The following is a 24595-nucleotide window of genomic DNA, read 5'->3' on the forward strand; positions in this document are numbered from 1 at the left end:
AGGCCAAGTGAGTGCAGTTCAAAAAAGACATCTCGCGTCCCACTCTGTCCTTCATTGTGCCAGATGCAGGTTTCCAGTAGTGACTAAGACATGTCCTCAGCTTATACTCCAGTGGAAGTTGCATTGTCAACCAGTGACAGTGGCATTCAGAGTGTGGTATAAGTCCTCATTGGAGGTGTGGGCCAGGATGTGGAGGAATCAAAGCAGGCTGCACGAAGGAGGTGCTAATCAATTTGGATTCTGGTGGATGAGTAGAATTTCCGTGGAGTGGGAGGATTCCCATGAGCAGACTGGAAGAACTAAGGGTTTGGAAACATAGTGGGCCAAGACCCAGAGGTGTGAAAGCCTTGGAATGTGTGTGTGTGTGTGTGTGTGTGAAGTGTAAGTTAGTGGAAGGCGAGGTGAACTGGGAGTGATGGGCGGCTGCACTGTGCCCTGCCTGGCGCTATGCTGAAAGCTCAACTTTATTCCAGGGCCGGTGGATGCTGTAGAAGGGATATGAAGGAGGGATACGCCCCTCCGCCCCCAACCCATCCGAGTCAGGACCTGGTCAGGAATTGAGAGAAATTCAGGAGGGGGATCCGCAGGGCCCCATGACTTAGTGGCTGAAGGCGGGGCCAGGGCAGATGGAGGGACTTTGGGTTGTGAGAAGAGACAAGGAGAGGGACTGGGCACGTGTGGAGGCACCCGGAGAACTGGTGGAACCTACAGCTCTCTCCCCACTCCCTCCCTAGGTGTTCAGCGACATCGGCGCCATCCAGAGCCTGAAACGCCTGGTTTCCTACTCTACCAATGGCACTAAGTCGGCGCTGGCCAAGCGCGCCCTGCGCCTGCTGGGCGAGGAGGTGCCACGGCCCATCCTGCCCTCCGTGCCCAGCTGGAAGGAGGCCGAAGTCCAGACGTGGCTGCAGCAGATCGGTTTCTCCAAGTACTGCGAGAGCTTCCGGGTAGAGTCGCAGGGGATACGCCTCCCCCGAGTCAGAGCGGGCGCCCTGTGCACAGGGACTGCCTTCCCTCCCCGACTCGCACTCCCGCGGCGCCGGGGTGGCTTTTGGGGGCGGGGAGCCTGTACGCAGCCACCCTTGGGGTCACTCGGCTCTGATCTAGGTCCCATCCGCCTCCTCCACGCCTTCTCCAGTTCCTTCCCTTGCGTCTTGTGCTCGAGGTCCAAGGGCGGAGTAGCGGAGCCCTTCCTGACACCCGACTCCTTCCCCAGGAGCAGCAGGTGGATGGCGACCTGCTTCTGCGGCTCACGGAGGAGGAACTCCAGACCGACCTGGGCATGAAATCGGGCATCACCCGCAAGAGGTACAGAGCCTCCTGCCCGCCGGACCCCAGCTAGGTCTAAATAAGCGCCCCCTCCGCTCGCAGCCCGTCCGATTCTGGACCTCAGCGTCTTCTCCTCCGTGGGGTGCAGGTTCTTTAGGGAGCTCACGGAGCTCAAGACCTTCGCCAACTATTCTACGTGCGACCGCAGCAACCTGGCCGACTGGCTGGGCAGCCTGGACCCGCGCTTCCGCCAGTACACCTACGGCCTGGTCAGTTGCGGCCTGGACCGCTCCCTGCTGCACCGCGTGTCTGAGCAGCAGCTGCTGGAAGACTGCGGCATCCACCTGGGCGTGCACCGCGCCCGCATCCTCACGGCGGCCAGAGGTCAGCCCGCCCACCCGGGACCCCGCCCCAGCCCCAGCCCCAGCCCCAGCCGCGGCCCCGGAAGGGTGAGGGGAGACACGGGGTGGAGCCTTCCAGCCTCACCGTGGATTGATTGAGCACAAACGTGGGTCACACTGGGCTCTGAGGATGTAAAGATGAATACGTTGCACTTTACCTCAGGAAGTTCCCAGTCTGAGCGGGGTAGGCGGTGGGAGGAAGGAGGGTATTAAACAGGCAGTTGGCCCCGGCAGAAAGCCACCCAGGTCTCCAGTGGGAGCACAGAGGAAGCCCAGCCCACCCCATCCACCCAGGTGTAGATTTCAGAGAGGACAGGATGCCTGACTATGTCTCGAGAGATGCACTGGCGGGGAGGGGTGGCAACAGGAAGGGCAGCCCAGGCAGAGGCAGCGGCCTATGGAGAGTCCATGCAGTGGGGTGTAGGCAGGAAGGGTGTGCGTATGTGTGTTATCCTATTGGCCAACAGCTTACAAAATTTGGGTCTAGAGGTGGTTTAGAGTGAATTCTAGGCCTCTAGCCACCCTCCTTGTTTACTAATTTATTTTAACTTACTAATTTACTACTTAGCTAATCTTTATTGTCAATTACAAGGTACTCTCTTTGGTTTTTAAGATGTTATCCCATCAGTCTCTACATTGATTCTATGCAATGAGTGTTCAGTTTTTAAAATCAACCTTAAAGAACTCTTGAAAGAATAAAAAGAGGAGTAAGTGTCCAGTTTGAGGGCCGGGCAATGTGGCTCATGCCTGTAATTCTAGGACTTTGGGAGGCCAAGGCAGGCGGATCGCTCAAGTCCAGGAGTTTGAGACCAACCTGGGCAACATGGTGAAAGCCTGTCTCTACTAAAAGCATAAAAAAATACAACAAATTAGCTGGATGTAGTGGCGCATACCTGTAGTCCCAGCTACTTGGGAGGCTGAGGTGGGAGGATCACCTGAGCCCAGGAAGTTAAAGCTGCAGTGAACTGTGATCTGGTCACTACACTCCACCCAGCCTGCGCAGCAGGAGTGAGACCCTATCTCAAAAAAGAAAAAAAGTATCAGTTTGAGGAGTTTTGAAAGACATCTGTGTGACCCCCCACCCCCACCCTCGTCATTAAAGATATAGACTATTTCCATCATGGGTGTTCCTTTTAAAGATAATGAAACTAACATTTAAAGAATTCAAATACATTTCCCACGGTCATAAAAGTCATTAGATGGCAAAACTGGGACTTGAGCCCTTGTCTTTCTGCTTCATAAACAAACAAATGTTGTCTAAGAGGGTTATGTCTAAATATTATAAGAAGATGAATTATTTTCATTTTATCCTTTCATTCAGCAATTACAGACTAAGCACCCACAAGACACAAGGGACTGAGCTTTGGCTGCATTCTTATGCTTCAACCAAAGCAGGTTGGCTTTTATTATTTTTACATTGCAGCTCCCATTAAAACTTCAAGATTTCATTTTTATTTTAATTAATTAATTTGAGACAAGGTCTCATTCTGTCACCCAGGTTGGAGTGCAGTGGCACGATCACAACCCACTGAAGCTTCAACCTCCCGGGCTCAAGTGCTTCTCCCACCTCACCTCCCAAGTAGCTGGGACCACAGGCGCGCAACACCACACCCAGATAATTTTTGTATTTTTTGTAGAGACAGGGTTTCACCATGTTGCCCAGGCTGTTCTCAAACTCCTGGCCTCAAGCAATCCTCCCAACTTAGCCTCCCAAAGTGTTGAGACTACAGGTGTGGGCCACCGCACCGGCGCAAGATTTCATTTTTAAACAACAGGAAAATCCTAGGGCAAAAATAGCTTACAAAAAATAGTTTGTATAGTGAGTAGGGAGCCATGCATAGTTTTTAAGTGGGAGGAGTGACATGCTCAGATTTGGATTTTAGAAAGATGTTCTGGTAGCTGTGGCAAATGGACTACACTGGGCAATTCTTTTCTTTTTATTTTTTTTTTGTCAGAGTCTCACTCTGTCGCCCAGGCTAGAGTGCGATGGTACATTCTTGGCTCACTGCAACCTCTGCCTCCTGGGTTCAAGTGATTCTCGTGCCTCAGCCTCCCAAGTAGCTGGATTACAGACATGTGCCACCATGCCTGGATAATTTTTTGTATTTTTTGTAAAGACAGGGTTTCACCATATTGGCCAGGCTGGTCTCGAACTCCTGGCCTCAAGTGATCCACCCACCTCGGCCCCCCAAAGTGCTGGGATTACAGGTGTGGGCCACTGCGCCTGGCCTAGACTGGGCAATTCTAGCTGGGTTTGGGGAGGCCTTTGAGGAGGCTGGCATTGGAAACCTGAGCCAGGGAAGGGCCCGGAGGCTGGAGTCCAGGATGTTTAGTAGGTAGAATCCTCAGAATGCGGTGCCTGGCGCTTAGCACTGAGCATGGCTCCAGAGGAGCAGAGTGCTATCTGTTTTACTCACTGCTGAATCTCAAGCACTGAAGATAGTCCTGGCACACAGCAAGCGCTTAGGAAGTATTTGTTGAATAAATTAAATGGGAGGCAGGAGTTGAGGCTGATACCCAGGTGTCTGGCTTTGGTGGGAAATAGGGAAGAAGGAATGAGGGGGAGATTTGGGGTGTGTTGAATTTGGAGTGATTGTGGGCAGCTGGCTGTGCAGGTCTGGAGTTCCAGAGAGAGGTCAGGGCTGGAAGTGCATGCATATCAATGTCCCTAGAACACAGTGCCTGCCTCCTAAGAGGAACCCAACAATAACATGACCTTCCTTCTGTAGGCCCCATTTCTCCTTTTTGGGGCAGGCCACCCTTCCCAGGCTGGGCTGAGAGAGCTGGGTGGACTGGGGACTAAGTCCACAAGGGATGATATACCTGACAGTGAGTGATGCGGAGGGGCCACCCTCACCATGCTGCCTATTGCCCACTTCAGAAATGCTACACTCCCCGCTGCCCTGTACTGGTGGCAAACCCAGTGGGGACACTCCAGATGTCTTCATCAGCTACCGCCGGAACTCAGGTTCCCAGCTGGCCAGGTGAGGAGGGGCAGGCGGGCAGCGGCGGGGTGTGGGGACAAGGCTGTGGCACTGACACAGGACCTGCTTGCAGCCTCCTGAAGGTGCACCTGCAGCTGCATGGCTTCAGTGTCTTCATTGATGTGGAGAAGCTGGAAGCAGGCAAGTTCGAGGACAAACTCATCCAGAGTGTCATGGGTGCCCGTAACTTTGTGCTGGTGCTGTCACCTGGAGCACTGGATAAGTGCATGCAAGACCATGACTGCAAGGATTGGGTGCATAAGGTAGGTGCCCGCCTATGCCTCTGCAGTCCCAGCATTGGCCCGTGGTCCAGAAGATAGGGTCATCTTCTATTCCTTCTTGTCTGCACATCCCAGCACACTTAGCCCTGAAGCACCTCCTTGGCCCAGCTGGAAGTCAGGAACCACAGCTCTAACTGTAATAGGACTTTAGCAAACCACAAGGGACAAGAGACTAGGCTTTGGCTCTCTGAGCCTCAGTTTTCTTATCTGCAAAATGGGGTAACTTACCTGTTCCACTCACCTTGTAGAACTGTTGTGAGGATCAGAGAGAGATAAAAATGCTTTGAAAAATAACTTCCGTGAGAGACAGGACAGCATAGCGACAGGCAGAATGGAATAGTTGTTGAGAACTCAAAACTGAGAGTTTGAATCCTGGCTCTGGCCTTGGGCAAGTTTCTTAACCCCAATAAGCTTCGTATTTATTACTGGAAAGAGGGTATAATAATAGTATCTAACTCCCTAGAACATTGTTATAAGGATTAAAAAAGCCAAAATTTGTGAAGTGCTTAGCAGAATGGCTGGCACATAGTAACTGCTCAATAATGGTAACAATTATTATTATTAATATAATTATTATAACTACTATATCTGTTTAATTCATCGTTGTATTTTCAGTGCCTGACACATTGTAGGAACTTACTGAATACTAACAGAATGCATTGATGGATAGATCCATATTGCATCTTCAGGTTATTAATCATTAATGGGTGAGTAGGAATTGGAGTTGGGGCTGAGGGATGCAGTCGTCATCTGAGGGACAGGATGAGACAAGCAGTCAGCTCAGAGACAAGAATATGCCCACGGGGCCGGGCACGGTGGTTCACACCTGTAATCCCAGCACTTTGGGAGGCTGAGGCAGGAGGATCACTCGAGGTCAGGTGTTCGAGACCAGCCTGGGCAACATGGTGAAACCTTGTCTCTACTTAAAAAATACAAAAATTAGCTGGGCATGGTGGCACACACCTGTAATCCCAGCTACTCAGGAGACTGAGGCAGGGGAATCGCTTGGGCCCAGAAGGCGGAGATCACACCACTGCACTCCAGCTTGGGCAACAGAGTGGGACCCTGTCTCAAAATGACTAGATCGCATACAAGTTGGTGTAAATGCTGAGCCAGGTAAGCAAACCTCTTGCTTGCCACAGGGGTTTGGAGAAGGGAGAGAGCATCAAGGTGTCAACGAAAAGAGTCAGACTCTATGAGTGACCATGGCCCGTGACACAGCCCTCAGGAGACCCTGAGAACACACACCCAAGGTGGTCAGGGCACAGTTTGGTTTTATACATTTTTGGGAGACACGAGACATCAATCAATACATTTAAGATGTACATTGGTTTGGTTCAGAAAAGCAGGACAGCTCAAAGCAGGGGCTTCCAGACTATAGGTAAATTTTAAAATTTTCCGGTTGATAATTAGTTGAGTTTATCTGAAGACCTGGGATCAATAGAAAGGAAATGTTTAGGTTAAGATAAAGGGTTGTGGAGACCAAGTTTTATTGTGCAGAGGAAGTTCTCAGGGCAGACTTCAGAGAGAGTAGGTTTTAAAATGTTTCTTGTCAGACTTAAAAGGGTGCCTGGCTCTTTGTTGATTATCTCCTGAGTCTAGAAAGAAAAAGAAAAAAATGGGGGGAAGGGGATTCTCTATAGAATGTGGCTTTTTCCCACAAGAGACGAACTTGTGGAGCAATTTCAAGATATGGCAGGGAAATATATTTGGGGTTAAAATACTTTTATTTCCTCCCTTATTATGTGATGTTATGCTAGAGTCAGGTTAGAAAGCAGACCACGTTATATAGGGTTAAAAATCCTCCAATAAGACTTTATGGTTTGTAGCACATGACTCCCTAGGCCCCTTAGGTAGGAATTTGGGCAAGATAAAAAAAAATCAGAGTTTAGTCCTCAGAGGACTGGAATAATCAGGGAAGACTTCATGGAGGAAACAGGTCTTGAGAAGAATCTTAAGAATCTGGGTAAGTGGAAGAGAAGGCATCCCAGGCCAGGGTAACAGCATGAGCAAAGGAATAAAGGTAGGGAGGAGAACAGTGCTGAAAGCCCACATACATCTTGGGTACTGCTTTCTCCATATCACAGATGAAGAAACTGAGGCTCAGAAAAGTAGAATAATTTTCCCCTGGCTGCACTACTAGTGTGGAAATCAGAAGAGCTAGGCTTCAAATTCCATCTATCTGACTCCAAAGCTCACCATTTTCCCAAGATCCACACTGCATTCTATGGCACAGCTCTTAGGGGTGTGAGGGGAGGTGATGGGGTAGGGCTGGATTCAGTTGACACCAGAGATGATTGTCTGTATCTCTTCACAACTTCACATCCAGTGATGTCATGTTGGTAGCTTGACATCAGCCATGGTGGGAGCCTTTACACCAAGGAAATTGGCAGCCGCTACAAATCAAAGTTTTGTTTGTTTGGTTGATTGGCTGGTTGGGTTTTCTTCCCCCATGAATAGCTAGTTATTATAAAGTTACCAGCACACCACTGGCTGGATAAGAACTATGGAAACCAGGTAAAGGAGTGTCTAAAGGCAGGAGAAGACCTGTGCTTAAAGCACTGGAAATCAAGGAGCCCATGAAGGAGAAGATGCCAGGGCAGTGGGTTTTAGGATGAAGGCTCTGACACTGGAATGCAGTCCACATGGAGTGTGGAGTCAAGCCCCAGAGGCCATGTAGGAGGGGCTGAGTACTAGGCCTGATTTGAGGAGGGGCCCTGGGCCAGGTGAGCATCCAGGAAGAACATGGCTGATAACCCAGAGCACGTGGCAGGCAGCCTTTTGAGTGAAAGAAAAGAGTGTCTGTGAGCTCCATGAGACTTCAGACCTTGCCTCATTCATCTATGTCCCTGGTGCCTAAAACCATGCATGGTACAAAGGAGGCTCTATGCAATTGCACCAAAAAAAAAAAAAAAAAACAGAGAGAGGCTGAGGCTGTAGAGGAGTTTATAGAACAATTGAATCAATGATTAAGCAGACAAGTGATACTGATGAAGCTGAGATGCCATGCCTGGGAGAGCCATACATATCTAGTAGATTTACCAGGTTAGAGGACTTGACTGCATTTTTTTTTTTTTTTTTCCAGTAGAGAGAGGGTTTCGCTATGTCACCCAGGCTGGTCTCGAACTCCTGAGCTCAAGCCTGGAGTTCAGTGCCTGCCTCGGCCTCCCAAAGTTCTGGGATTAGAGGCATGAGCCACCGTGCCCAGCCAGAGGACTTGACTCTAATTATTTTCGTTCTCAACCAGCTAGGTGATCCTGAACAAACCATTATCCCTTTTATTTATTTATTTATTTATTTATTTATTTATTTATTTTTGAGGCACAGTCTTGCTTTATCACCAGGCTGGAGTGCAGTGGCGAGATCTCAGTCAGCTCACTGCAACCTCCGCCTCCCGGGTTCAAGTGATTCCCCTGCCTCAGCCTCCTGAGTAGCTGGGACTACAGGCACACGCCACCATGTCCGGCTAATTTATATATATATATTTTAGTAGAGACGGGGTTTCACCATCTTGGCCAAGATGGTCTCGATCTCCTGACCTCGTGATCTGCCCACCTTGGCCTCCCAAAGCGCCGGGATTACAGGCATGAGCCACCGCACCCGGCTGCCATTATCCCTTTCTTGGCCAGCCTCTGAATCTGTGCGATGAATAATTTGTACTGTCTTTGGTTTTGTATAATTCTGGATGAAACAAATGTCTAAAGTTTTCCAAATAAATTGCTGCAGGGTCAGGATTCGTTCCAATGCTCAGCAGAGAGGCAGCAGGGCTTGGCTGAAACAGCCTGGACTTGGACTCTCGAGGCTTGAGTCAGAGGACCGGCCCCTCGTGGGCTGGCCGTATGCGTGGCTTAGGAGGAAATCCCTTCCTCTCTGGGCTTTTTTCTCTCCATCTGTAAAATGGAGCGGCTCCCCGGGAAGCCAGTCAAGGACGAAGTTAGGCATGTTCTTTCCCCAGGAAGGCTCCACTTCCCAAGAATGCTTGGCACCCCTTGTCGTCCCAGCAGATGGCAAAGAGGTGGGAGGAGCCTTTGTCTTGGACCGGCCCCAGAGGCTCCGTCATCCCTCTTTGGTTGTTTCTGGTGCTTAATTGCCTCTGGTTTTAAAACTCCTTTCCCTGAAGTCACATTAGTGGGTAATCAATATGGAAAACCACAAGTGAACTGCACTCAAGAAAGTAAAATCCCTTTGGTTCCCTCTTGAGAGGAAGAAAAACATTCAATAAGCACTTATGGAACCCGATTACTAGCAAATAATTCCTCAGAACAACGCTTTGAGGTAGGTTTTATTATCCCCACTTTACAGAAGAGGAAATAATAACACCTATTACGTATTAAGCATACACTGTATGCAAAGTGCTGTTCTAATTACTTGCCATGGAATGTTGCGCTTATTCCATGGAGCAATCCTGAAGACAGGGACTATCATTAATCCTGCTTTATATATTAGAAAACAGAGGAACGAGTGTGGTAGTGCAGGCCTGTGATCTCAACACTTTGGGATGCTAAGGTGGGAGGATCACTTGAGGCCAGGAGTTTGAGACCAGCCTGGGCAACATGGTGAAACCCCATCTCTACTAAAAAATACAAAAAATTAGCCGGACATGGTGGCACACGCCTGTGGTCCCAGCTAGTTGGGAGGCTGAGGTGGGAGGATGGCTTGAGCCCAGGAGGTTGAGGCTGCAGTGAGCCTTGATGGTGCCACTGCCCTCCAGCCTGGGCAAAAAGTGAGATCCTGTTCCCCTGCCCCCCGCCAAAAAAAAAAAAGAAAGAAGAAAACAGAGACTTTGAGAACCTATTATTTTTGCCTCATGTCGTAGAGCCTGTGTCAGAGACTCAATGCGAACCCCGATTTGATGATTCCAGAGTGCAGCCCTAACTGCTGTGCTGTGTTTTCTCATTCATTCATTCATCCATCCATTAAATATTTAGCGAGGGCTAACTATAAGGGCTTTGTGAAAGATGCTGAGATATAAGGTCAGTGAAAAACAGATATGATCCCTCCTCATGTCTGGCAGAGAAGAAAAATACTGAGTAATTTACCCATTAATTAATTAAAATTTGCAACTGTAATATGTTCTGCAGAGCCTATACTAGGGGAACTGACTTGGTCAGGGCAGTGGGAGACAACTGCCCTGTGTAAGAGTTGATTGAGCTCAGATCAGAAAAACGAATGGGCATTATCAAGGGGGAAGGACAAGGAAGCTTATTTTGTGTGTCTGGGAGGACAGGGCAGGGGTAGAGTTTGAGAAGTGGACTGTGGCCAACCACATAGGGCCTCACAGGCCACGTGAAGGAGTTTGGACTTTATTCTAAGACCATGCAAAGTCTTGAAGAATTTTAAGTAGGGGGTGACAGGACCTAATTTGTCAGATGTGCATTTTGCAAATATTAGCTACATGAAAGGGCAATGTGGAGAGTGAATTAGAGAAGACAAGGGTGGATGAGGAAAGACCTGATGGGGGCTTAAAGATAATGGGGATTGGAAGAGGGTGGTAGTGGGGTGGAGGTAGGGAAAAATGGTGAATTTGAGAAATAAGTAAGGAGTACAATTGGCAGGGCGCATGATGGATCAACCTGTATGCAGGAGTGTGATGTTTTTCTTCTGACACCAAATTGTTTGGGGTTTTTCCCACACTAACCACTAATTCTCCAACTTGCCAACACCAACTGGGTATCCCACAATTCAATTCAATTCTGAAATGTCAGTCACGAGGCCCAGGTCCCCAGGCTACCACATTTCTGTTTGATTTGGCTAGAAATTCGGGGGTTCCCATGACACCCCGAGGTTCAATTTGCTAGAATGACTCACAGAACTCAGGAGAGCACTTTACTTACTATTAGTTGTTTATTATGTCAACCTTAAATAATGAGATTCAGAAAATAAGACTAAGTATAGAGTTTCTTTGAGTGCAAAGTTTGAGAATAGCCACCCAGGAAGCATTGACTCCAAAGGAATGGGGTGAGCATTCCAAACTGGAGAAGTTAAGGTTTCACTTCCACAGGCAAAGAGAGAGGAATTTTAGCAGGATTACAACATTTTCCATACAAGACCAGTGCATATGTTACAGTGCTTTGATTGGTTATAGATTGCTACATTCCAAGGAAGATGACTTTATCACCCCCTGAGAAAGGGTGGTGATCTGGGTGGGGATCTAAGGGAGTCTTATCTTTGGTGCCATTTGGTCTTCCTAAGTAATTACAGAAAAAAAAAAAAATAGGTGGAAGTTGCAGCTGCATGCCTCATGACTCAGGCTGCACAGACCAATTCCTGTCAAGGCTCAGAATAATTTAAAGTTCCAAGAGCTTTAGGTTTGATTTAACAAAGCTTGAATAATAATAATAAATAATATTATTAATCTCAAAATCCTGAGCTCAAGTGATCCTCCTGCCTCAGCCTCCCAAAGTGTTGGGATTACAGGCGTGACCCACCATGCCCAGCTGAATTATTTAATTTCACAGTTATAAAGGACACAGCTCAAGAATGGCCAAATGGAAGAGATATAGGATCTCTATGTATGGAGGGTAGAGGTGTGGATGCCATGCCTTCTACCACCTTCCCAGCACCTACACCCGTTTATCAACCTGGAGGCTCTTCAAAACCCCTTGTTGAGGGGTTTTTATGGAGGTTCCATTATGTAGGCATGATTGATTAAATCATTGGCCATTGGTGATTGAGCTCAATCTCCAGCACCTCTCTGGAGGCTGGGAGGTGGGGCTGAAAGTTCCCGTCCTCTAATCATGCCCTGGTCTCCCTGGTGACCCGCCCTCTTCCTGAAACTATCTAGGCTACCCCCATAGCACCACCCAGGCCCCCAGTGGGGAATCATCTCTTTAGCATACAAAGACACTCATCATTCAAGAGATTCCAAGGGTTTTAGGAGCTCTGTGCCAGGAACTCTGGGCAAAGGAGAAATATTGATTTTTTATTATACTACAAGGGTTAGGTAGACATCAAGGTGGACATCAGGACTGGTGTCCTGCCCTGGGCCCAGCCTCAGGCCAGTGGCCCTCCCAGCACCTGCCTGGCTACAAGGGTCCCTAGATGGGTACAGGGGTATCTTCCTCCTTTCCTTTCTTTCTCCAGGAGATTGTGACTGCTTTAAGCTGTGGCAAGAACATTGTGCCCATCATTGATGGCTTCGAGTGGCCTGAGCCCCAGGTCCTGCCTGAGGACATGCAGGCTGTGCTTACTTTCAACGGTATCAAGTGAGCCCCAGGGCCCTGGGACCAGGGGGGTAGGGTACAAATCACCATGACAGGCAGAGTGTAGGCAAACAGCTGACTAGCAGCTCCCTCTGCCCAGCTGTCTGACCCACATGGCTCCTGTGCCCACAGGTGGTCCCACGAATACCAGGAGGCCACCATTGAGAAGATCATCCGCTTCCTGCAGGGTCGCTCCTCCCGGGACTCATCTGCAGGCTCTGACACCAGTTTGGAGGGTGCTGCACCCATGGGTCCGACCTAACCAGTCCCCAGTTCCCCAGCCCTGCTGTGACTTCCATTTCCATCGTCCTTTCTGAAGGAACAGCTCCTGAAACCGGTCTCCCTGGGCTGAGACAACCTGGGCTCTTCTTAGGAAATGGCTCTCCCTCTCCCTGTCCCCCACCCTCGTGGCCCACCTCCAACCCACTTTCCTCAATATCTGGAGAGGGAAGGGAAGTCAGGCTTGGGTGCGGGAGGTTAGAACTCCCCCAGGCCCTGCCATTGGGTTGTCTGTCTCCGTCATGGGGAGGGTCCCTGTTCAGTTCTGGAGACACTGGAGTTGGGGTGGGGGTGGTTCTGCATTCCCTTCTCCTGCTCTGATAGCAGCCAGCTTGAGGAGGATGAAGGAAGGTAGCCTCAAACAGGAATTAAGGCAATGCCCAGGCGGGCCTGGGCACTGTATTCTGAGCAAAGGCCTGGGCCCAGGAGCCAGCCAGGGATGAGTGCCATCATGGCTCTCCACTCAGACCGTGCCTGGCCCCTGCACTTACAACTTCCTGCCACTCTGTGGCCTTGCCCTGTAATCACTCAGTGCCCTTAGCTAGCCTAAGTCCCAGATCCCCTACAGCTTCCTTCGGTGTGGTATCTTTTGCCACATCCAGGGCGAGGGTTGAGGCAAACCAGCCCTCCCTCTGACTTCCTTGTCACTGCAGCCAGCTTTGCTGCACTTGCTGGTGCACAGGAGCCTCCTGTTTGGACCTGGGTCTGGGCATGGGGAGGCCATGCCTCAAAGCCCACCCTACCCCATGCCTTGGTGCTGTGCCTCAGGCTCCTTCCTGGTCTGGCCCAGCTGGCTTCCCCAGCCCCTCAGCCATCCAGGGCTACCCACCGCTTGCTCAGGGACCAGGCAGCCCCCCATGGCAGTAAAAGCAGCCTAGACAGAACCTGCAGCTCTGTGGAAAGAGGCAAAGTCCTGAAAAGGCAAAGGGTTGTCACTTAGGGCAGCTTCTCCAACTTTAACGTGCATCCAAGTCACCTGGGAATGTTGTTAAAATCAGGAGATCTGGGGTGGGGCCTAGGACTCTGCATTTCTTACAGATTCCCAGGTGAGCTGATGCTGGTGGTTAAGGGTAGCAAATCTCTAAAGCACGAAGCCCTCACAAATCTTTGCCATTTCCCAAACACTCTGCTCCATGGTCTCCAGTCATCAGAACAACTCTACCTGGTATTATCATCCCCATTTTACAGATAATGACACTGAGGCTCAGAAAGGTTGAGGATAAGCCCAGTTTCCTGTCATTAGTGGCAGCCCCAGATCCAGACCTAGGCCTCCTGGCACCCCGTCCACTGGCAGTGGAATTGCTTTCCTGAGAATCATTCTGAGGCTGGGCTATTGCTTCTCCCTTGCTTCAAAGAATCTAGCAGCGGGGGATAGGATTTTGCAACAAAAAGCTGACCCAGAGGCCATACAGAGCAGGAATATCCCGTTGCCCCCTCCTCCACTGGGTTCAGAGGGCAACAAAGTACCCTCCAATAAACCCAGGCTCCAGGCCGTGGGGGCTGCTGAAGGCTCTTTCCCCGCAAGGGCCAAGTGTTGACACCTTAAAGCTGGCTGCGCCCCCAGCCCCACTCTTGGCTGTGCTGGCCAGGTGACTTCTAGTTCTTGGCCACATCATCAGAGAGTCAAAAGGTCTCACTCCAGGTTTGGGGCTCCTTCCTTCCACTCCCCTCCCTGCCAGAGTCTGTCTTGGCCAGTGCCAGCCTCGATGCTTTGGTTTTGACCCCACCTGATCCCCCTTTCCTCATGCAGCACAAGTGCTCACCGGGGCCAGAGCCAGGGCATGGATATGACAAGCAGGGCAGCCTGGACACTGCCCTCACAGGACAGCGTCAATAACAATACAGTGTAATACAGTGTCTGAGTATCTCCAGGGGATGATTTCTGGCTCTTTGTCTCCAATCAGTCCCACTCCCTCCTGAGGTCCCCATGGGCAGTATTCAGAGAGGTTTCCTACGTTTTATTTCTGTTTGGTATACCCTCCACTGTTGTCCACTGCCCTGTGTGGCCTTCTGGTTGACCTCTGCCCGATCTTCTGTCTCTCTGGGGGAATCAGAGTCCAGCATCCAGCCCCAGCTGGAACAGCTGAAGTCACAAGCCTCCCCTAAGCCAAGGCCAGTGTGTTCAGAGGTGACTGCCACCCATACTAGGAAAAACACAGCTCAGATCACCAGGTCAAGCACCTAGGCCTGGCTTCTCCTGAGACAGAGGACTCAGAAGAGGCCTTTCCTCCAAAGCCTGCTCAGACACAGGTCTGTAGGGCCAGGGTGTTCTGCTTGGCTGGGCTGCAGCTGCTACCCCTCGGTTGGGGCTGAGTCAGCCAGATCCTCCCCCCACTTCTCCCCAAGGGCCAAGAACTGCTCAGGGACATTAAAGGTCAAAAGTCCAGCCACACTCATTCATCCTTTCCCCAGGCCCATGAAGAGAGGCATCTCATGGTAGAATGTATGAGGAAGTGGGAAGTATCTCAGAGAATCAGCTAAGTTTCCTAACTTGTCCATCCAAATGTGATCACCACGATTCAACAATTTGGGGCATTGCTGATCCAGCCATTCCTAGTGGGGCTTGCTCAAGGTTGCACAGCGAGTCAGTAGAAGCCCTGGCTGGCCCCACTTGGTACCAATCCACCAGGCAGCTCAGGGCTCTTGCCCAGCCCAGCAGCTTCTGTTGTCTGACGTATGGCAGGCAGACTGGGAACAGGAAAACAGAGGGCCCCAAAGCCCAAGGCACCAGAAGGTTTGTTTCAGTTTGCTGAAGCTGGTTTATAATGATTGGCACTCTTCAGCCCAGGGAGTGGGTAAGCCATAGCCAAGGATCGATTCCCCAACCACAGCGAAGGCAGCACTCTTCCTCCAGAGATCACCAAGCCCCTCTTACCTCCCTCCCTCCTTCCCAAGGCTGGCACTAACCAGGTACCACATTCATTGTTAAGGAGTGGCTGGTGACTGCTACACGTGTTGGGAACCTGGTTGGGGCTGTGCAGTTTGGGCTGGAAGGAGAGATGCCAGCCCTTGTGCTGCCTCTGATCCCTGAGGTGTCACCTCTCTCAGGACCTCTCCTCTGGCCTGTGCGGTTATAAGTGATGGATGGCAGAAGGGGAGAACTGACTCCTGTCCCAAATAGCTCCTCTGCCACCTTTCCTGCAGTGGGCTTGTGTGGGTTATGATTCTAGATCCTAGACAGAGGCTGGGTCAGCTGTGGATGGGGTGGTGCCTTGGTCTGTCTTGACTACCTCGTCCAAAGAGAGCACTGCCCTTAGACAAGAGCTGCTGGTCCTGCTGTGGGCTGGGCTCCCAGCTGCAGATCTCCAGTTGTTTGGTGTTCACGTTGCTCCTCTTGCCCTCTGTCTTCTGGTCCAGGCAGATCAGGGGCTCTGGGGAAACTGCTGGAACTCAGGGTGAGGATCAGCCTTTTCCAGCATCCTGTGAGAGACCAGAGAGAGAGTTTGGATTTCACATGGGGAACCCTCAAGGCCTGTCTGGAGAAGTGACACAGGATTTACTGGGGTGGGCTGGTCCAGGTAGCTCTCCTGAACCTCCTCCTTCCCCAAGCTGAGAAGCTGAGAGCTGGAGGACAATATCCAGGGACATGGCTCTGGAAAATAACTTTTTTTTTTTTTTTTTAAGAGACAGGATCTTGCTCTGTTGTCCAGGCTGGAGGGCAGTGACATAATCATAGCTCACTGTACCCTTGAACTCCTGGGCTCAAGTGATCCTCCTGCCTCAGCCTCCTTAGTAGCTGGGACTACCGGTGCATACCACCATGCCTGGCTAATTTTTTAAATTTTTTATACAGACAAGGTCTTGCTGTGTTGCCCAGGCTGATCTTGAATTCCTGGGCTCAAGTGGTCCTCCTGCCTCAGCCTCCCACAGGATCGGGATTACAGGCAGGAGCCTCCATGCCTGGCCATGAAATATAATTCTTAATATCATACAGGAAAAAGTCAGCGGGTCAAGCTAGCCTGTGGCCCAGCCACAACTAGCTGACAAAGCTTCCTGGCCTTCCCTTTAACACAGTTCAGCTGCCATAGTTCCATCTATAAAATGGGAATGGAGGGAAATAGCGGAATTGGGAGAGAGAACACAGCCTTGCCAAGCAGCAATGTTAGCCTGATCCTTCCTCCACCTAGCTCGCCACCTCGCCCTTGGAAAGTGGCTCCTGGAGGATTAGGCAGCCATCTGCAAGGAGAGGGGCAACCTGGGACAAGACACCCAGAGGGTAAGGATTCCAGGAATGAAGCTGCCATTTCTGGTTGGGAGGAGAAGAGGAAACTTTTAAGAGAAAGGGCTCCATTATGAGCATGGGTTCAGTGCCCTGCATTACCCAATCAGAATGGCCGGGATGAGCAGGAGGCCAGCTCCGAGGAGGAAGGGGAACCCCTTCATAAAGTTCAGAGTGGCTGGGTAGAGTGAGTTGAAGATGCCGGAGGCCGTCAGCATGGCCAGGCTATTCACACAGGCCACAGCAGAAAAGAGAGCACCTGTGAAGAAATAAATACCATACTCTGAAGTACGAAAGGGCCATATTCCAATTCTGGCACCACCACCTCACAGCTGTGTGACCGGGAGTAGTCACTTAACCTATGTCTCCCTTTCCTCACCTGTAAATCCTGCTACATCATGTACTGTGACAAGGATTCAGTAAGGTCATATGTGGACAGTAGCTGGCACAGAGGGGCTACTAAACAAATGGCTGCTATTAAATCCACATTAAAAGTACACGTGATCTGACAGAACCCAGCACATAAAGAAAAAAAAAGTACATGTGATATTGTCTGATGAAAGCTTGATGGAAATGGCTTTTTTCTGGTTTATCTTCTTTGGAATCATCTCCTGTTTGGGATTAACTGCTGGTCTGATCAGTTCCAATATTCATAGCTGTGTCACCACTGAATAGCTTCTTATCCTTTGGGTTCCTGTTCCTCCTTCTGCTAAATAAGGATAATACCTATTTCCTAGATTGTGAGCAACATTAAGTTCACATGGAAATCACCCATCACTGGGCCTGGCCCCCTGGAAGTAGCTAGTTAGTAAGGGCTGTTCTTTTCTCGTGTTTCTCTTGACATCTCTGGGCACAGAGAAAGTGCTAGGAAAAAAAGTTTAGGTGAATGAATGAAGACACATGGATTCTGGGGACACCAGAACCCACAGTGGGTTCTGTATGGCACCAGGGTCTCTGTCATCATCAGATCCTCATTCCAGGACAGATGGAGAAAGATGAATGTTTCCAGACTGGGGCATAAAGACCCAGAGGCTGGAGAAGCTGTTCTTTATAGATACACCAGGAGAACCCACAGTTTACAAAATGTGCAACAACCCAACAGAAGTTGAGATTAAATTCTGTCACATCTAGAGGGGCCTGTGATGCCATCAAAAGCAAACCACCCACATCACAGATGAAGAAACAGGCCTGTGGCAGGGCTCGGACTAAAACCCAGATCCTGAGACCAGCTGCTTTTAAACACAGACGTGGGTTTGCATCCTAGCTCCACCATTTACTGAGTAACCTTGGGTGAGCCAATGTAACCCCCTGGGCCTCTGTTTCTTCATCTGTCAACTGTGGAAAATGAAACCCATGTCACAAGGTTGTTCACTTCTGGGCTTGTACATGCTGACCCCAGAGAAACAGGAAACTCTGGCATCATCACACCCATCTTACAGGCGGAAAAGCTGAGGTCTGCAGAGGGTAAATCCTCTGCTCTGGTTATCCAGAAAGAACATAATTGTGCTCTGCTGACTGCAAATCCCAACTCTGCGGTTTGAAAATCCAAGGCAGCATGATCCTCTGCCCATTGTGGGCAATTTCACCGAAATGTGTTTGTCTTGGCCACTTACTTCTCCAGGGTGAGAGGGGGGAAGGCAAGCTGTTCCCCCAGCCATGGCTGCCCATCAGCCCATTTCCGGCAGCACTGGACATGAGGAACCAGACACAGGTGGGTTCTGACACTCACCCTGCTCTGTCTCTCTCACCAGCTTGGAGAGTTTAGCCCGGATGACAGGTGTGATGACTAATGACAGGAAGAGCAACCCATATCCTGTGGAGAAACAAACACTCATCAGGAAAATGGGGCTGGGGAGAGGGGCGTCCAAGGGAAAGGCAGCAGAGCTCCTATCCATACCCCATGTGGGGCTTAGGTTAGACCCAGGAAGAACTTGCTTGATGGTGAGGGTGGGAAGACAGTAGTCAAGGAGGAATGGAGACTGCCCTTGTCTGGGCTTGGCCACCTGCTAGCTCTCATGAATGAATGCTAATTCCCATTGATTGCTTTCTTGTCTAAACCTCTTGTGGTCACAGCAGGCATCACCCACCCACTTGGCACTTAGTAGGGATATGGCAGGGCACAGAAAACAAGCATGGGCTTTGGAATCAGCCTTGAGTTCAAAACCTGATGCCATTACATATTATCTGTGTGACCTGGGGTACTTAACCTCTCTGAGCCTGACCCCCTGTATGAGGAAGATAATAAGGCCTTCATCACAGGATGGTTCTGAGGCATAGGAGGCTGAATAATGGTGCCCAATGGCATCAGATTCATAGCCCTGGAACCTGTAAATACTACCTTATTTGGAAAATGAGTCTATGCACGTGTGCAGTTAAGCCTCCTGAGAGAGCGGGGTTATCCTGGATTAGCAGGTTGGGCCCTAAATGCCGTCACACATATCTTTATAAGAGGAAAGCAGATGGAGATTTGGCACCGACAGAATGGAGAAGGCACAAAGAGGAGGAGAGGCAATGTGAGCACAGAGGCAGAGACTGGTGATGGCCGCCCCAAGCCAAGGAATGCCAGCAGCCCCAGAAGCTGGAAGAAATGAGAAACACGTTCTGTCCTGGAGCCTTGCAAGGGAGCACTGCCTGCTGACTCCTTCCATTCAGCCCAGTGGTACTGACTTTGGACTTCTGGCCTCCAGAACTGTGAGAGAATATGTTTCTGTTGTGTTAAGCCCCCAAGTTTGTGGTATTTCATTACAGCAATCTCAGGGAACCAATACATGAGGTAAAAAGGTAACATCTATGAAGAGTATGGCATAGGGACACAGCAAATGTGAGTTCCTTTTCTCTTTGCATTCAGTTACTTACAGGCTTCCTGTTTTCTTCATAACCATTTCTCTCCCTGTGCGACTGTTGACTCCTCAGCAAAACTGCAAACTCCTACAGGACAGTGGATCCTCCAAAGAAGGTATACGATGAGGCATCCAGGGACCCTAGCAGTGTCAGGCCCCTCAAATCCCACTCTGTTGAGACCTCCCCCCGACCCAGAGCAATGACAGCATCTTTATCATCTCTGCATCCCCCAGGGCCATCAGCAGGAGTGAAATGCTCCCTTCTGCTTAATTGTCAGACAAGCAGTTGAGTTAAGAAATCTGTGATTATTGTATTGTTGGCTATACACAGCACATTTTAGGGCTCTATCAAAATAAATCTGTCCCTTTAAAAAAAGTTAACTAAAGCCGGGCACGGTGGCTCATGCCTGTAATCCCAACACTTTGGGAGGCTGAGGCAGGCGGATCCTTGAGCTCAGGAGTTAGAGACCAGGACTGGGCAAAATGGTGAGGACCCCATCTCTATAAAAAAGACAAAAATTAGCAAGGTGTGGTAATGTGCACCAGTGGTCCCAGCTGCTAGAGAGGCCAAAGTGGGAGGAACACTTGGGCCCGGGGGATGAGGCCGCAGTGAGCCATGATCGTGCCACTGCACTCTAGCCTGGATGACAAAGCGAGACCCTGTCTCTAAATACATCAATCGAATAAAAATTTTAAAAAGTTAACTTCCTCATTTACTGGCCTGTTGACCCTCTCCCACCAAAAAAAGAAGGAGAGGAAGTGAGGAGGGAGAGGAGAAGGAGGAAGAGAAGAGGAACTGAAGCAGGAATTTCATATCTGTGGTCCGAGAAGACTGGTTTTTAAAAAACCCAAAGAAGCTGACTAAGGGTATTTGAGGTAGGTCCTGTGATTCTTATCAGAGAAGTGAGTACCAAGGCATTAATGGCATGGACTTTGTTTAAGAACATATGAATAGGCAGTGGGAGGCCAAGGGGTAAAGCAATTAGTGTATGAGCCACACTTTTGTCTTTTGCTCTATATTACTAACAATATTAATGGTTGATAACAGTGGGTTAATTACTTTAGCTACTGAAGGTCTATATTTTCCATGTATCAAAGATGGCATTTTTGAGGGATTTCTTAGTTGTCTGTTCTCCAGTGCAGGCTGGGGGCATAACTATGTTTCCAAAGACACAGGAATGAACCACACCTGGGGGCAGTGAGTGGCTGGCCCCCAGTTCTTACCCAGTGCCTCTGGGACAAGCTGTCCCTGAGCCCACACACTTTACCTGTGAACATGAGAGGCGTGATGGTGGCAAAGGCAAAGACCACCATCCCCAGGATGTTGAAGGCCAGGCCGATCTCAGCTACCCAGGCATCGGCCAGGCAGTACTGCAGGAGCTTCAGGGCCAGCAGGCTGGTGAGGTAGGGGAGATGCTGAGCTGCAGAACCATAGCCAATTAGTTTGGAGTCCCAGCAGAGCGGTGTGCTTAGTTCATACAGGGTTAAGATGTCCTGGGCCCCAAAGTGCACAGTGATCACCACAAAGATGGCCAGTGAGTAGAGGGCTAAATGTTTCCTGGACTTCTCTGGGGCCGGAGCCACATAGAGCTGGACAATGGATCGGTGGTGACGGAACGTGAAGAGCCGGGTGGACTTTGGCTCCTTTAAGGTCTCACCAAAGCAGAAAGCTGCATAGAGAGTCATGGCTATCAGCAAGGCCAAGGCCAGCCAGAACGGGTTGGCATAACCCTGGGCCCGCAGCCAGTGGCCCCCAAGGAGGCTTGCCAGCATCCCAGCCACCCCGATGCTGGCTTCCAGCAGGGCCATCCGGAAGGTGCGGCTGCGGCTGGAGCTGACATCTGCCACGGACGCAAAGCTAGCAGCCAGAAGGCCACCGAAGTCGCCGAGGAGGGCACAAAGGATGCGACCCAGCACGAGGTAGCCGACGTGGAGCTGCAGCTGCACCACAAAAACGGACACTAGGGCCTGGAGCAGCAGGCCCAGCGAGGCCAGCACTAGCAGCGGGCGGCGGCCCACACCGTCGCTCCAAGTTCCCAGCAGGGTGGACGAGAAGAGCCCCACCAGGAAGCCGCCCACGTTCATGTAGAGGGTCCAGTGGGAGGTAAGGGTCTCCACTTCCTGTAGGGGCACAATGACCAGGGTGCGGTTCCTCACTCTGGGTTGCCCAATCCCCAAATCCTCGCCATCCCGGGAGCTACAGGGATGAGGACTTTCTTTGGAGCCCTAAACCTCAGAGAATCTTAGCACAACTTTCAAAATCTGCCAGTGGAGAGGGGGAAGGACATGGACCAAGGCCCCATTCCCTTTCCTTTCCCCCCCTTTTGTTAACCTGCAAGGCCAGACTTTGGCTCAACTTTTCGCATCCCACACGCTGAGGTTCTCGGTCAGGGCCCTTTGCTCTGGTCCCGCCCACCATCCAAAATGCACCCTCCCTCCAGTTACCCGCCACTATCATTACGCGGGCCCCGCCCCTCCGCTACCCCCACGCTCCAGCCCTGGGCCCTCCACCTGCCAGGCTCCTCGGCGCCCCGCTACCTGCATGGTGGGGTCCGCGCTGCGGTTGCTGCAGCCCCCCCTTTGGCGGGTGCCATTGTAGCCGAGGTCGGCGCTGAAGCGGTGCCACAGATACTGCGTGGTGAGCGGGCCCTGCAGGACCAAGGCAAAGTTGGCCAGGAAGACCAGCGGTTCTACCGGGCCCCGGCACAGCACGGCAGCCGCGGGGCGGGCGCGGTGCTTTTCAGGGGGGCTCGCGCTCCCCTCCATGTGTGTGTGCGGAGGGGCTGTCGCCAGGCGGGCTTCGGATAGCGCGCGCGACTCGCTGCCTAGGACCAGCGACGCGAGGCGCGGGGCTTGCGCTGTCTGCGCCTGCGCCCGGCGTCCCTCCTTAAATGTCCGGCGGGGAGGGGCCTGTGACCTGAGGCCACCGGACTCTCGCCGCGGGTGCACCTGGCTGGGCGTGGGCCCGCGAGGGACCCGGCACCCCCAGCCCGCGGGATGACCTCACCTGTAAAGTCCTTTAGAAATGCTTCCTTGTACTACAGATATATACAAATCAATGTGAACAATAGCTGCTACCACAATTTAAGAGGCTGAACAGTGGCAAAAAACTTAGCAAACTGATGTACGCATTCACATTTGCCTTATTTTTATGGCACATTCTTTGTTCCCAGCCACCCAACCAGCATAATTTGTAGCTTTATATTAGTTAATATAAGTTAGGATTTCAGAAGGTGATGGGAGACCTGGGGGAGACTGCTTGTTTTGAAGTTTAAAGCAGTACATTAACAAATGTAAGTGACAGCATAGAGAAATGTATATAGGGTTAACATGCAGAGGTTTGTATTTAGGCTTTCCTGTAAGTTTAAATACTATTGTTTAAAACAAATATTCAGATAAGAATAACACTTTAAAACCATTCAAGGACTGGGCATCGTGACTCATGCCTGTAATCCTAGCACTTTGGGAGGCTGAAGCAGAGGAATCAGTTGAGCTCAGGAGTTTAAAACCAACGTGGGTAACATGGCGAAAACCCATATCTACAAAAAATTAGCCAAGAGTGGTGGCATGCACCTATAGGCCCAGCTACTCGGAAGGCTGAGATAGGAGGATCACCTGAGCCCACGGAGTTCAAGGTTGCAGTGAGCCATGATCATGCCACTGCATTCTGTGGGGGAAAGAAATAGAGATCAGACTGTTACTGTGTCTATGTAGAAAGAGGAAGACATAAGAAACTCCATTTTGATCTGTACTAAGAAAAATTCTGCTGCCTTGTGTTGTGGGAAGTCAGGGACCCCACATGGGGGGACCAGCTGAAGCCATGACAGAAGAACGTGGACTGTGAAGATTTTATCGCCATTTATTAGTTCCCCAAATTAATACTTTTGTAATTTCTTATGCCTGTCTTTACTGCAATCTCTAAACATAAATTGTAAAGATTTCATGGACACTTATCACTTCCCCAGTCAATACCCTTGTGATTTCCTATGGCTGTCTTTACTTTATTTTTTTATTTTTTATTTATTTATTTTTTTTGAGAGGCAGTCTCACTCTGTCGCCCAGGCTGGAGTGCAGTGGCACAATCTCTGCTCACTGCAAGCTCCGCCTCCCGGGTTCAGGCCATTCTCTTGCCTCAGCCTCCTGAGTAGCTGGGACTACAGGCGCCTGCCACCATGCCCAGCTAATTTTTTGTATTTTTAGTAGAGATGGGGTTTCACCGTGTTCACCAGGATGGTCTCGATCTCCTGACCTCGTGATCCGCCCACCTCGGCCTCCGAAAGTGCTGGGATTACAGGCGTGAGCCACCACGCCCCGCCAACCTGTCTTTAATCTCTTAATCCTGTCAGTCGAGGAGGATGTATGTCGCCTCAGGACCCTGTAATAATTGCATTAACTGCACAAATTGTAGAGCATGTGTGTTTAAACAATATGAAATCTGGGCACCTTGAAAAAAGAACAAGATAACAGCAATGTTTAGGAAACAAGAGAGATAACCTTAAACTCTGACTGCCGGTGAGCCGGGCAGAACAGAGCCATATTTCTCTTCTTTCAAAAGCAATAGGAGAAATATTGCTGAATTCTTTTTCTCAGCATGGAACGTCCCTGAGGAAGAGAATACGCGCCTGGAGGTATAGGCTTATAAACAGCTCCCCCAGGTGCGCCTGTCTCTTATGGTCGAAACTGCAGAGATGAAATATACTCCAGTCTCCCATGGCGCTCCCAGGCTTATTAGGAAGAGGAAATTCCTGCCTAATAAATTTTGGTCAGACCACTTGATCGCAAAACTGTCTCCTGATAAGATGTTATCAATGACAGTAGTGCCCGAAACTTCATTAGCAATTTTAATTTTGCCTTGGTCCTGTGGTCCTGTGATCTTGCCCTGCCTCCACTTGCCTTGTGATATTCTATTACCCTGTTAAGTACTTGATGTCTGTCACCCACACCTATTCACACACTCCCTTCCCTTTTGAAAATCCCTAATAAAAACTTGCTGGTTTTTGTGGCTTGTGGGGCATCACAGATCCTACCAACGTGTGATGTCTCCCCCGGACGCCCAGCTTTAAAATTTCTCTTTTATACTCTGTCCCTTTATTTCTTAAGCCGGCCAACGCTTAGGAAAA

General features: G+C 50.2%; 2 protein-coding genes across 7 annotated transcripts in view; one reads left to right on the forward strand and one right to left on the reverse strand.

Moving 5' to 3' along the window:
- Positions 1-24595, forward strand: part of SARM1 (sterile alpha and TIR motif containing 1) — a 42573-nt gene that overhangs the window by 11555 nt on the left and 6423 nt on the right. The window contains exons 3-9 of one of the 4 annotated variants that reach the window (XM_002827156.5): positions 735-947; positions 1217-1308; positions 1418-1653; positions 4552-4654; positions 4728-4917; positions 12019-12140; positions 12270-14290. In XM_002827156.5, coding sequence (XP_002827202.1) covers positions 735-947; positions 1217-1308; positions 1418-1653; positions 4552-4654; positions 4728-4917; positions 12019-12140; positions 12270-12399 — 1086 coding nt within the window. In that variant the 3' untranslated portion in view covers positions 12400-14290. Of the gene's footprint in view, positions 1-734; positions 948-1216; positions 1309-1417; positions 1654-4551; positions 4655-4727; positions 4918-12018; positions 12141-12269; positions 14291-24595 lie in introns of those variants that run through there. The other 3 variants (XM_054535617.2, XM_009251415.4, XM_054535618.2) reach the window with 3 other exon arrangements.
- SLC46A1 (solute carrier family 46 member 1) lies at positions 15152-22340 on the reverse strand. Of its 3 annotated transcripts, XM_054535619.2 has the most exons (5): positions 22014-22340; positions 20744-21596; positions 18365-18448; positions 16738-16894; positions 15152-15836 (listed from the first exon to the last, which is right to left on the reverse strand). In XM_054535619.2, the coding sequence occupies exons 1-5, from the start codon at positions 22239-22241 to the stop codon at positions 15779-15781; spliced, it is 1380 nt and encodes a 459-aa protein (XP_054391594.2). In that variant the 5' UTR covers positions 22242-22340; the 3' UTR covers positions 15152-15778. The 3 variants fall into 3 exon arrangements, with proteins under 3 accessions (XP_054391594.2, XP_054391595.2, XP_054391597.2); XM_054535620.2 differs by lacking the exon at positions 16738-16894 and having other exon boundaries at positions 22014-22334; XM_054535622.2 differs by lacking the exons at positions 16738-16894; positions 18365-18448 and having other exon boundaries at positions 22014-22336.

This window comes from Pongo abelii, chromosome 19 (assembly GCF_028885655.2).
Source record: "Pongo abelii isolate AG06213 chromosome 19, NHGRI_mPonAbe1-v2.0_pri, whole genome shotgun sequence".
In the NCBI taxonomy this organism is placed as follows: Eukaryota; Metazoa; Chordata; class Mammalia; order Primates; family Hominidae; genus Pongo; species Pongo abelii.